The 14,025-nt window shown below is 35.1% G+C and overlaps 3 protein-coding genes across 3 annotated transcripts in view; 2 read left to right on the forward strand and 1 right to left on the reverse strand.

Annotated features, from left to right (window-relative positions):
- Positions 209 to 643, forward strand: LOC105161490. Its single transcript, XM_011079187.1, has one exon. It carries the CDS (start codon positions 209 to 211, stop codon positions 641 to 643), a length of 435 nt encoding a protein of 144 aa, XP_011077489.1.
- LOC105161429 (protein GPR107) lies at positions 5,312 to 6,970 on the reverse strand. Its single transcript, XM_011079110.2, has one exon. The coding sequence runs from the start codon at positions 6,813 to 6,815 to the stop codon at positions 5,511 to 5,513; it is 1,305 nt and encodes a 434-aa protein (XP_011077412.1). The 5' UTR covers positions 6,816 to 6,970; the 3' UTR covers positions 5,312 to 5,510.
- Positions 9,187 to 14,025, forward strand: part of LOC105161430 (phosphatidate phosphatase PAH1) — a gene marked incomplete in the record, with an annotated part of 5,176 nt that continues 337 nt past the window's right edge. Inside the window, 10 exon segments of the mRNA XM_011079112.2 lie at positions 9,187 to 9,448; positions 9,720 to 11,343; positions 11,449 to 12,074; positions 12,171 to 12,244; positions 12,615 to 12,699; positions 13,021 to 13,107; positions 13,317 to 13,389; positions 13,477 to 13,520; positions 13,622 to 13,750; positions 13,848 to 13,946. Coding sequence (XP_011077414.2) covers positions 9,882 to 11,343; positions 11,449 to 12,074; positions 12,171 to 12,244; positions 12,615 to 12,699; positions 13,021 to 13,107; positions 13,317 to 13,389; positions 13,477 to 13,520; positions 13,622 to 13,750; positions 13,848 to 13,946 — 2,679 coding nt within the window.

A 14,025-nucleotide genomic window follows, 5' to 3' on the forward strand; every position in this document is an offset into this window, starting at 1 on the left:
AAAATGGTAGATCTTTGAGATAAGAATGTGGACTAAAATACTCTCAAGTATAGGAAATAAGTAAGGGGGAAAAAAAGAAAAGAAGCCAAACTCTTTAATTAATGCTAAGCAAGTAGTATATAATAATCAACACTTTCACATTTCTACACTTCTTCTTCGCTCTTTCAAATCCAAATATATTCTTATTTCAAGATTTGTATAAGAATAAATGAGCAGAATCTGCATATCGGACTGTGTGAATGACGCGAGAACTCCGGTCAGGGCCAATTATGTCAACCTCTACAAGTGGCCGGAGTCCGACGCCGAGTTCGTGAAGTCCGCCGCGGACCACGGCGGAGCCCGGCTGCAGAGTAGGGTGGTGGACAGCGTTTCATGCAGGCAGATGTACCTCCGAAGCTACACGTTTTCGAGAAAGGAGACGGTGCCTGAAAGAACCATGAAATGTTTTGTCAAGGTGAGGGAGAGGGTGGTTGCCGGAAAAAAGGAGAAGGGAGATGTCCCGTGGAGGAGGAGGAACGGCGGCCGGCGGCGGCGCGTTGTGCTGAGGAGAGTCAAGGAGTATTCAAGTTCGGTGTTGTCTGCCGCGTTCCGGCGGCTGCTGTTTTGCTCTGCCACCGTAGATGTTATGGATCACGGCATATAGCCTTATAGCTTATCTCGAGAAATTTAATGAGGTTTTTTTTTTTTTGCTTTTCGTTTTCTGTTCTATTTTGCAATTTTTGTGATTTGATTATATTATTCTACATTATAATTGTTTGTTTGGAATATAATCTTTGTTACCTTAAGAATTGCTAATATATATGGGGTAATTTTCTAAAAAGAATTACAATAATATTTTTACTCATTTTTTATATTACAGGGTCTATGTGATGTTCTTGTTATTTAATTAGTATATAATTTAATAAGGTTACGTTTGGATAGATGGATTTGAATTTAAAAGAAAAATTCTACTAAAAAAATTTAAAATTCATCAATATTTAACAAAATACAAACCAAATTTACAACAAATCCAAAAAAAATATTACTAAAATTTTGAAATTATGAGTTCAAATTCGACAATCGAAACACAGTCTAAAATTAATAAATCACGTAATTACTTGGTGTTATCAAAGCATAATAAATTTCAGGAAGAAAAATCTGCAGGGGGTGTTACATAATTTTACCGTATTAATTAAAAAAGGAAATTAAAATAATCTTCATTATTTAATATAAAATATGTTTGGGGAAAAAAAAGGCAAAAGTTCCAAAGACGCAGCAAAAGAAATTGGGATGCCCTTCCAAAGCAGACAAAAGTTTGTCCGTTGGTAGTTAAAGGAGTTACCATATACATATTTTCATATAATTCTATTCAGCTCATCTACATAAATTATAAAAGGGACAATCACATCCTACTCAATTAAACTTTAATATAATTACATATATAATTTGAAAATTTATATTTACTGTTGTTTAAGTTTATTTTTATTTAATAAATAAATTCCATCGTTACCCAAAATTTATTAGATTTGCTGATACTAATAAAAACAAACTGGATGAAACTATATTGACCCACAATTGACTTATTAATAACTTATTGTATGTCAAAACAAACTTTTTATAACTAAATTACCCTTATACACCTTCACATCTTAATGCATGAATGGAGATACTTTTTCACTTTTATGAATAAATCAGTAATAAATTTAATGAATTACATATTTGTTAGACAGAAAAAATTCGAGGACAGATTTAATTTTTCAAATTATAGAATATTTATGCATAATTTTACCAAACATCAGGAGAGGGTAGTTTAATTTGTTAGGTATGACTCATATACCAAATAAAGGACAGATGTTGGGGTGGAGCGGAGTGATGACGTAGGCACGTTGCCGAACCTCGTGGATGTAGGCAGGTCGCCAATAAAAAAGACAGTCACTCATCGCTTACAAGGACGTATACACAGTGAGGAATCTTGTTAAATCAGTGCGTTCTTCATTCTTGTGATTAGGTGATGGATGGGGAATTAGGCAGCAGTTAGTAATTAGTTAGTGGTTGAACAAACGACAACAACAAAAGACCAACAATTATAAGTTACATGGTTGCTTGTTCCTATAATACTATGACTCACTATATATAATAATAATAATAAAAAAGAAATATATAAGTACGAGGTGAGCATTGATGAGGGATTTGGAGTGGAATACGGAATAATTTATGTATGTATGAGTTTCAACAAAATTTGGTAGATTGAAGGTGCAGCAGAAGTAGCGTGGTCCACGTCGTTGAACTTTCCGCTTTATAGCTACCAATTTATTACCTTTTTCATGGACCCATTGGGTTGGACTTCAAGTTGGGCTCCAACTCAGCTCGGGTTTGCGCTTCTGTTCTCCCCTCTTCATATTAGCACAGATAGAAAATATTTTCTTACGTCACAAAAATGGGCTCAAATTATTTTTTATTATAAAAAATATATAATATTAATAATGCGAGTTGCGTACAGGTATTTTTCTTTTTCCTTTTTTTTCTAATTTTTTTGTATAGATTATATTTATTTCTTATACTTATTTATAATTTTAAATTTATAAATTGTAATTAATAATAACTTTGAATTTATTCTATAATATTTAATACGTAACTAAACATTTAATAACTTACTAATTATTATAAATAATAATTATATTTACTAATACTTTTTATAATTATTAATTTTAAGAATTCATTAACTATAATTAATAATAATCTTAAAATTTTATTAATAAAAAAGATATGGTCAACTGTTACAAATATTATGATAATTACATATAAATGTTTAAAATGATTGCCCCGTCCCACAATTGCGTCGGTGGCGCTGGCGTCGAGGTCTTCTTATTTTCTCAACCACATCCTGTTTTGGTTCATTTTGTTAATTATCATCATCATCGATATTAATATACAACCAACTTGATGTTGTTGCAAAATTGGACTCCACATGATCATCATATGCACTAAATGAGGGAATTGGAATTGGTGAAATGTTATATTATGATGTATATGGTTGATTAATGCCAACGCCAATATCAACATTAACATGTGTAGAATAAGATTTTGTATGATTTGGCATATGTGAAACTGATTCAAACAAATCATCTTATTGTGGTGGTTGAGCCACATAGTAATCTTGAGGTGTATACATTATAGAATAACCCCAACTTATTACATTCAATTGAACTAGTAGATATTCGACTACAACTTCTCCTTTATTTGTGTGATGCGAAAAGAGTATTTTCATTTGTTGGTGGATTTTCTTTTGAATGCATGACGAACTCAAAATATTGTCTATTGTGGCATCTTTCTGTATGGCAACATATTGAGACCTTCGACATCTGTTGGTCTAGGTTGAGTATTTATATAAAAGGATTGTATCTGTTGAGCCTGAAATATGAAGAAAATATAAATTTCAATATAAATAAAATATTTTATATTATACAACCTACCACATTGTCTATCATGCATGCATCTCCAAGTTGGTACCCACTTTCCACACACCTATTAGTAGGTGATGAGACAAAACGAAACGACGTGTTATGTTATCGCACCATTCTCAATATATAGTTGAGAATCCACGACACTATTATTCATACTTCTACACATCCTGGTCGAAATCAAACATCACATATTCAAAGATGGATTGACAGCAAACGCGTCAAAGACAACAAGCCCAACAAAAAGAAGATACTTTAAGACGATCGAATGCGCCAATGCGGAGCCTTCCACGATAAATAATCTAATAGTTAATTGAAAATTTTTAAATAGTAAACTTTTAATATTATTGTTTATTACGACTAGTAAACTATTTAAATGTGTTTTAATTTAATTATCTTATTAGTTCAGATTAAAAAGTTATATTTATTATTAATTATAGTTAATAAATTATTAAAATTAATAATTATAAGAAATAATAATAAATATAATTATTATTTACTATAATTAGTAGAATATTAATTGTTTAATTATTTAATAAATATTATAGAATAAATTTAAAATTGTTATTAATTACAATGTGTAAATTTAAAATTATAAATAAGTATAAGAATAAATATTATTTATATAAAAAAATTAAAAAGAAAAAATGGGAGTCGCGGACCAACTCAAAAATTAAAAAGAAAAAAATATTTGGTGGAGTCGCAGATATTTCTACTTGTGATGGGACTATTTAAACAAGTTTTTGTTAATTATTATGAAATTAAGTATTTTGACCTGCTATTCTGTCGGATTAAAAGACAAGAGAGGCCAAAGTTACGAAAAGGTGATTTGGGCAGAACTCAATTTCAAACTCGCACAAAATCATTGATCAGGCTTCAGCAATTGCTTGAGTTCTAGGGAGTATTGAAAAGAAGTGCATTTCTTTATAACTTGTGAGCATTTCCGCTATTTTAGTAAATAAAATTGTATTTTATATGATACTATGATGCTAAATTAATATATTTTCAATGAGAAAAAAAAGGGACGGGGACGGGGACGGCGGGGGAGAAAAAGAAGACATTAGTACGTGATATTTTGCTTGTGAAATGGCATATCATCAACCTCAAATAATGCAAAACTTACAAATCTTTGAGAATTTGAAATTTATGAGCCAACTAATGAAACATCAAGAAGTTCATACAGAATGAAGAGGTTTTTCCTAAATGTGAGCTGGCTTAGCTTTGGTTCAACACAACCATTTCATCATACAATGAATCAGAATTCATTTCATATTCCTACAGATATCATAGCCTTGCACATTCTTAAGCCAACAGCCACGTGCATAGAGCACCTAATCTGCAGATTTGTTAATGCACACAATAGAATATCAAGGAAGGATGGTTTAGCAGATTTGGAAAGGGGAAAAAGAAGCATGCATCAAGACAAATGACGAGCTTCCAGCACATATAAGTGGTTAAGTAAGCTTCCTCCATGGCTCTACCAACAACCCACAGAATAACAAAGTAAGATTGATAACAAGTCAGGTTCAAGCAGAAGATTTCCTACAATGTTCAAGCTATCAAACAAAATATGCAGGTAGAGACGCGTCCACAGTCAAAAGCCAGCAAATTGTTCTCGCATGTTATTGGTGGTTACTTGATGCAATAATGATACAAACTTGTACAACGTAAGGATGGATTCACTGGCAAACCACAAGATTGGCATTATTGAAGAAAGGAACAAGGAGGATTAACAGCACAACTGAATAATAATTGTTTCCTGCTTAAGGAACTAATGAATTTAACAGAAATATTCAGGGACAGAAGTAACGAACTTCCAGAAATCAGTAGTTGAGGAAAACTTGTACTAAGTGAACAAAGAGAAGGGACAGTGAGAGTCGTGCAACCAACAACATTTCCATTTCCGAGAGGGCGAAGGGTTTCTCAAGTAAACTTGATTGTTTCTCTACAAGAAATTAAAAGAAACAAAAGAAGTGACAGCTACATAAATCAGAGTTTGCAGCAAATCTAATCTATAAACTTGCTAAATCACTCACAATCCGTAAGTGTGAGGCCAGGTGATGGCCAACTTCAAAGCTCAAATTCTTCATCACGAAGAGCTAATTCTGCTGCTTCTTCATCCTCATCAAGTACAAAGTAGCCGTTCTTATCAACAGGTCTAAACATGTAAAACATCACCACGTAAAACGCAAGATTGGCAATCTCCTCAGCAGCATTAGACACCCACTGGTACTTATAAGCAGCGATTGTGCGTAGGGCAAACACTACAATCCTCGTGAAATACAAGTAGCCAATAACCACAATATAGAACTGCCTAAAAAGGGTCAACTTCGCAAGATTCCTCGCAGCCTTCCCATCAGTCTTAGATGTCTCCCTCAAGGACCTAATGGACCATACAATTGGAAAAATAACGGCACAACAACAAATAATATCCACCAACAAGAAGACCTGATTCCAAGTCACCCAATCCTTTATAAAAGGTCCCGTCTCCCCTATCACAATAGATGCTACATTTGCCAAAACTTGCAATGGGATCACAATCATCAACACCTTCTTCTCCCTCTCCTGCAAAACTGGCTTCAAAAAGGACCATCCGGTACCAATCAAAACAATCACCGTGAACAACAACACGACCCTAATAAACTGAAAAATGTAAAACAACACGTCCCATCCATGTGGCGTCCCGGTAATCTTTACATAATGCTTATCCTCAGCCGCACAAAGCAAATTCAACGCCTTCATAATAAGCAAAACCCCCATAAGCATATGAATTCTATGCACGGACCTTATACTTTTCACACAAATGTAAATCCAGAACGCGAAAAAAGCAAAATAAATAACGAAAAAGCAGAAAAACAAAGTCGGCAACTGAGTTAACCCAGCGGATAAAAAGTCCTTCTCTCTGCCATCAAAGTTATAAAGCTCGGTGCGCACATCCATCGACACCGTAGATTGCGGCGCACAATTGGCAAAAAATAGCGAGTACTCATTTGGAGCAGTGATAGGATAAGAGTGGTTAAAAGAGGAGTCCGGCGGCGGGGAGAGATCGCGGAAAGTAAAGAGCAGATTAACGTATTTTGAGTCGAGGACGCAAAAGGAAGGGTTTGTCTGCAGCTCCAGGAGGACTTGGATTAGGGATTCTTCGGAGAGAAGAAAGAAACCCAACCGAGATGGGTCGGTTGCACCGACAGAGGAGACCACGGATACGGAGGAGACGGCGATTGTGGCTTGGCCGGTGTGAGTGAAGCCGAATCGCTCAAACAGAATCATAGGCCGGGTGTCCGAGGTGATCTTTAGGGTTTTGATCTCGGCTGAGGTTAGCGGGAGGAGGAGGACGGGAAGGAGGAAGAGGAGGAGTGAGGGTAGTCTCCCCATTTCGACTGTTCGCCGGAGGCTGAATGCTGCCGTTGCGCGGAGGAGAATGAAAGAGAAGCGGCTGCGGGGGGTGAAATTTACGATAACGGGCTTTTGTTTTTATCCCTTAGATCTGGTGGAGTGGTGCGATTGGATGGGTGGAAACTGGAAAATGGACATTATGTTTGGTTTTGTTTTTAACTTGTTTTTGGGTATTTTGTGGAGATAGAGAGAGAAAAACAAAGATAAATAAAAATAAGTTAGAGATAGTGTGTATGTTTGGATTTATTTTTGGAGATAATATAAAATAAGTATGGTATGTTTGATGTTGGGTAGTGGGGAGACAAAAAGTACTGTTTGTTGTCAAATCATGTCTCTTTTTTATATATATTTATATATATATGTATAAAAATGTATATAATTTATTTAGTTGTGAGTGGATTAAAATAAATATTATTTTCTAATTATATATGTATGGAAATGAAAAATAATAATTTATGTAAATACACTTTTATAAATAATTAAATGCACTCTAGTAATGGATTAACAATATTTTTTGTTAGACGTTCTGTTCGAGGTGATAAATTTAAATATATTATTCAAATAATGTAATATATGAATTAACTGCGTAAGATTGTTATATTATTTTGTATTTTTTTAAATTTTTAATTATTCCAATGATGTAAAAAATATTACGTACAAAATATTAAGTAGTTAAAATAAAATATATTTGTATTTAAAAATCAAATATAAATCTCACCGGAAAAAATATTATACATCTAACATGTATATCAACCCTCTAATGCATCCTTCAATTTTTTATAATTTGAAAATCCACATAAATAATAACACCAATTGTAGTACTATTGTACTTGTTAATTAATTATAATAATAATAATAATGAAATGGGTTGGAAGATACAATTCAAAAGGGGTGCAATCCACATCATGGGGGCCCCACTAAAATCCCCTCCTCCAAGAGCAGTGGGCCCGTCTGATAAAAAAAATACGTTTGTTAAATGGGACTCACTATTACAAAATGCCTCAAAATCAGATAAAAACCGGATAAATTTGTAAAGCCAAACATTAAATTGGTTTTGGGCCATCTCAGAGATGGCCCAAAACCGAATCCAAACATAGGGGGAGAGTGTCACCGACTAACCACTGGACCAGAATGAAAATTTTAGGAAAATAACATTATAGTCCCCTATTTATATGATAATTCTGATTTGACCCCAAAATCCTGAGAACCCATTTTACTCTTCCTTCCGACCTTCTGGATTTAAGGTTGTCTATATTTGGGGACATTTCATTTCACAAACATTGGTACTCCTCTATTCGGACAGTAATGCCCGAACTTGTCGCTACATTTTAAACGGGAGCGTTATTCATTTTACACCATGATCTTCAAATTAAGTTATTTCGGGACATCCAGGTTGTTACTAACGTAATCTTTGAACTTTGAAAAATAAGGATAAATGGTTAGATTTATTGAGTGGTCTCCGAAATCGATTTTTAAAATGAGATCCAAAAAAAAGTGAAGAATACATTGTTAAAATGTTAACGGTTAACGATGTACGTTTAGAGAGTCAAATATCTGTAATTATACAAATTCAAGTGTTGTGCCGAATTTCTATGATATGATAATCAATAATCATAGTTTGCAGGTCATTGAGTGCAACCGACTGCCCGAATAAAAAACATGCCGATCTTTATCCTATAACAAGGGGATATTTTTGTTCTTTTCATTAATATTATTGATAAAAATATTTAAAGATTTGATGTATGAAATATTAGACATGGGAGTCAATCAACATTGTTAAAGTTGAAGTGTAGTTAACACTAATAATTACATGTAATGGATAACTTGTACAAATAATGATTAGCCCACACTCCCACAAACCACTAATTAGTTATTTTTTTAAATAAATAGATTGTAATAATTAAGTAACTATATTTAACAATAATTATATACTAATTATTAATATAAAATAACTATATTTAATTATTAATTAATAATTATTAATAAAATAAAATTAATATTTAAAAATTTGGTGGGATTGATACCTATAATTTAAAAAAAAAATCATGAGACCTTAATTTTAAAATTAAGCTAAATTTCATTACCTTCTCTATAATGCTTATTAATAATATGATTCAAGCCGCTTTTTTTTTAAAAATAATATTATTGTAATGCTATTAATACAAGGGTATATATGATTATTAGAGCATATATATATATATTGGGTAAAGAATTAATATTTTATTTAAATCGAGTAAAGTGTGGCCTATTTTATTATTAAAAATTTTCTCTGAGAGTCCAAATTAAAGAAGCTCGAGAAGGGGAAAAAAGAGAAAAAGAAAATAAAAAGATGTCGTTTTAATGAGATTTGTAGGTGGGTGGGAGCGCCCAAACAACACAGCACCATATGAAGGAAGTGGAAGTTCAAGAAAATAGAAAATTCACCACTCTCTCTCACCTACCATTTTAGAGAGAGAAAATAAACGACCCTCGGAAGTACATTCTTGGAGTCTTCTCGGAGAAAAAATTTCGACGATTCTATTCAGCTTCTTCAGCTGTCAAATACAATCAATTCAACTATCAATCTTCCGGGCACGATTTTTTCTCAGGGAAGTTCGCCAATTCTTGGATATGTAAGTTTGTATTTTTGGTTTTTCTTGCATTTTCAAGAAGTATTTTTTTTGTTTTTCTTGCATTTCAAGAAGAATTTGAATATTTTATTTTTTTTGTTGCACTGATTTTTCTTCTTCTTCCTTTGTTTTTTCAAATAAATGTTTGATGTGAATCATGTGCTTAGGGCTGTAGTTGACCCACAATTATACTGATAGTGGGATGGTTTGGGCTATTTCGATGGCTGAGACAATCGAAAGAATATTTGCATGATCATTTTTATACTGCATGCAGATACTGCAAATTGCAAGAACTGAAAAATTGAGGGTTCTGCTTTGCGGGAATTTCTTGGTCGAATGTATTGGGGTCGATTGTGGATTTCAAGATAACCCTTTAATTGGTGAAACATTTTTCTTAGTTTTGAATTTTGGGGGTGAGTACTTGTAAGTAAAAGAAATGAATGTGGTTGGTAAAGTTAGCAGCTTTATTACTCAAGGCGTGTACTCAGTTGCCACACCATTTCATCCATTTGGTGGGGCAGTTGACATAATTGTTGTTCAGCAGAATGATGGAACTTTTAGGAGTACACCGTGGTATGTACGGTTCGGTAAATTTCAAGGTGTTCTCAAAGGGGCAGAGAAGGTTGTGCGAATTGAAGTGAATGGTGTTGAGGCCAACTTTCATATGTTTCTTGATAATTCTGGTGAAGCTTATTTTGTTAGAGAAGTTGATCCGGATAAGGACTCGGAAAATCTTGAAGACGGAAGGGAGGACAATAGCACTGATTTTAGTAACAGTGACGGTGGTTCAAAAGAAAATGATTTTTCTGGACAAGACGCGAGTGAGTTTAATAATGATGAAGTAGATGAAATAGAGGTGCGAGATGAACGTGTTACACTTGGTATGGACCGGTTAGAGAGAGTTGAGTCTGATTCTGGCATATTTTATGAGCTGCATGATGAACAGTCTTCTATCGAAGGTTCAGTTGAGTTTTCTGAGTATGATTCTAGTGGGTTCAACAGTTTAGAGAGCGTGGAACATGCATTAGAATCACAGGATTCAAATTCAGAAGTAGTTTTGGTGAGCGTGGATGGCCATGTACTAACAGCACCTATATCAGCATCTGAGAGAAATGCTGAGAATGTGGAATTAGGTACACCTCAGTTTCACCTTGGCCCAGGTGAAGGGACTGAAAATTTTAACAGAGTTGAGGATCCGTGGAATGCTGATTATTTGAGGGAGCTTGATGCCTCAGCACATGAAGTTACTACTGAAAACATTTGCAAAGGAAACAGTGAGACTCGGTCTTCTGAACAGCAATTAGAGCTTAGTGGAGGAGATGGGGAGCATTTGTGCCATGTGGAAGAAACTCAGGACTCAGCTGATCAGGACAAAGAGCTTTGCACCGAGAGTTCTGAATATACAACTACTAGGTTCAAGAGGCGTGAGGTTTTCAAAAGTTGTGTGGAGCTTCTAGAATTGGAACTGCAGTCTCCAACCAACAATCAGGAAAATGTGGGTTCTTCAGTGGAGATTCTTGAGGCTGCTAATGATCTGAATGAAAAGTCTCCTCTGAGTCCTTCGATAAATGAAACTGAAGAGGGTAATGTTGAAATATCGAGAGATAGCAATGAATTGTCTACCCATGATACTGGAGATCCGGGCAGTGTCTCTTCGCCAGAGTTACAGGTTGAAGCTGCAACCAATGAAAGAAATACTTCTCATATGAATCATGACGGTTCTGATAGCATGCCTGTTCAATCTGTTAGCAACAATCAGGAATTGCAAAAACAATTAGAAGCACACCCAACAGCCAAAAGAGTGCATAATGATCAGGAATCTCATACTGATGAATGTAGTAAAAGTGAATCTCATGCTGATGCTTCAATCGAAGATGGGAAATCAGATTTATTGGCAAGTAAGATATTTTATGTCACTGTAACACTAAGTTTGTAACATCCTTTTGTTTAGGTTATTTTAATTAGTTTGTTTTAGTACTGCTTCACAATTTATGTATCAACAGAACTGGAGATATCGCTCTGTGGAAACTTGCTTCATGCTGGAATGGGTTTAAATGCAGCAGAAGATGCCTTTAACGCAAACTGTGTATCATTGGAGGAATTTAAACTTTCAGCCTCGTCAATTGTGAAGAATGAAAACCTGATTGTTAGACTACAGGGGAAGTACTTACCGTGGTGTAAAGCTGCACACATTGTTCTTGGTATGGCAGCTTATGGTTTGGATCTCCCAGTTGATGTGCACGACATAATCCCTGTGGAACAGGAGGTCCCAGGAGCCAAGGAAGATGATTCAGCAACGACTCCGACTCAATCAGGCGGATGGAGGCTCTGGAGACCATTTAGGAGGGTCAAGACACTTGAGCATAACGTTAGTAACTCATCAAACTTTGTTGATTCAGACTCTGTGTCACAGGGCCAACGTGTTTCAAGTCCCTTAGCCCGCTCAGTGTCAAGTCCCGTAGCCCGTGCTGTTTCAACTCCCACAGCCCGTGCGGCTGCCGACTCTCCCCGCAAGAAAATTATTAGAACAAATGTCCCTACTACTGATGAAATTGCATCTTTGAATCTAAAAGAGGGACAGAATATGGTGAATTTTGTTTTCTCTACCAGAGTTCTTGGATCCCAAAAGGTCGGTAATTCTTTCCTGATTTGTATCCTGGTTATAAATTGATAGTTATTTGGGAGCGGAAGCCTTTATCCATTAGGTCATAATTTACTGCAACAGGTCGAAGCTCATATATACCTGTGGAAGTGGAATACTCGAATTGTAATCTCTGATGTGGATGGGACAATTACCAAGTAAGACTTTTCATACTTCAGTTACTAATTTTGTGGCATGTATCTAGCTATTTTTTTTCTATGACATTTCAGAATTAGTTGCTTACCACAATTTAATACTAGCTTAACAATTCACAGATTTCTGGGGGTGGCAGATTTATTGGGATTCCAGAGTAAATGGGGCACGGCTTAGCCATAAGGATTCAAAATCCATAAACTGAAATTAAGCATTGGAAAAGCTATACTGTTGACTATAGTGGGTTCTATCATATTTTTTGGCATTCCTTTGGTTCTGCTTTTCAAGGGGACCGAATAATAAAGCAAAAGCAAACACAGATAACAATCGCACATGTTTTGACTGTAACTCATAGTGTTGTATGCTCGTTTCTAGGTCTGATGTTCTTGGTCAGTTTATGCCTTTGGTTGGAAAAGACTGGACACACTCCGGGATAGCTCGTCTTTTTTGTGCAATAAAGGTAATCTCTTCAAATGTTCTGTTCTCAAGGTGTAAAGCCATCATATGCTTTATGTATTTGTATCTTCCTTGATCCCTGCCAAAACAGGGTTTTAGACCTTATAATTGATTTTCAAGAAAACTTCAAGTCTTGAACTACCAAAATGCAAAAAAATGTGTTGATGCATGGATATCAATCTAAATGTGCATGTATTGGTTAATCTGGCATGAGGTCCCTACAAGCTGCGATACAGAGTGATGAAAGCTGGATGTTTGCATGTATCAAGATGTGATTACCTTTTGTTTTTATCTGAATGTCTTGTGCCTGGTTCTTCTTTTACAGGAAAATGGATACCAGCTTTTATTTCTGAGTGCACGTGCAATTGTTCAATCATACTTAACCAAAAGTTTTCTATTCAATCTCAAGCAGGTATGCTATACTCTGACCTAGAGAAATTTAGATGCAGGCTTGTGTTTGTAGTTTGGCTTTTGATGATCAATATTTCTTATAATATGTTTGGGAATGGAATTTCTTATTATGTAAATTGATGTGGCTGCGGTTCTTTTGTAGTGTTTGGTTCATGTAATTACCATAAAAGACGGTCAAATGAGTCAAATTTGTAAAAATTGCTTTTGCAGGATGGGAAAAGCTTACCTAGTGGACCCGTTGTTATTTCCCCCGATGGCTTATTTCCTTCATTGTTCCGAGAAGGTGCTACCTCTTTTCCTTGAAGATCAATTCTTATTATGACTTTTGTTGTTTACTAAACTAATTTTAATTCCATCATCTTCACTGCAGTAATAAGAAGAGCTCCTCATGAATTCAAAATTGCCTGTTTAGAGGTAAATGTCAATAACTGGATGTTGCCATGTCCCATTCATAGGTCAAGCTTGTGTCTACATTATTGTTGATCTTTAATGTACTATAAGTGCTTATTTTACAGGATATCAAGGCGCTCTTCCCCCCTGATTATAATCCGTTTTATGCGGGTTTTGGTAACCGGGACACTGATGAGCTCAGTTATCGGAAAATTGGGATTCCAAAGGGCAAGATCTTCATAATTAACCCCAAGGTAATCATTTCTCTCATGGTTTGAAAGCTGTGAAACATGCTCAAATTTTCATCTCACTCTCCTTACGGGTCGCCTCGAATTATTTATACTCTTGCAGGGAGAGGTGGCCATTAATAACCGTGTTGACGTGAAATCATACACTTCGTTGCACACACTAGTTAACGACATGTTCCCACCAACATCACTGGTCGAGCAGGTACTCTTTCCATAGGATAAACTGGTTGAAAATGTGCATTCGTGAATTGTGGGTTTTCCTGTTTGTAAGACCCCTCTGA

Source organism: Sesamum indicum, linkage group LG5 (genome assembly GCF_000512975.1).
Source record: "Sesamum indicum cultivar Zhongzhi No. 13 linkage group LG5, S_indicum_v1.0, whole genome shotgun sequence".
NCBI lineage: Eukaryota > Viridiplantae > Streptophyta > Magnoliopsida > Lamiales > Pedaliaceae > Sesamum > Sesamum indicum.

What these genes read in the sequence shown, in the direction of transcription:
- LOC105161490 (XM_011079187.1), top strand. Translation starts at nt 209, where the DNA reads ATGAGCAGAATCTGCATATCGGACTGTGTGAATGACGCGAGAACTCCG.
- LOC105161429 (XM_011079110.2), bottom strand. Translation starts at nt 6,815, where the DNA reads ATGGGGAGACTACCCTCACTCCTCCTCTTCCTCCTTCCCGTCCTCCTC.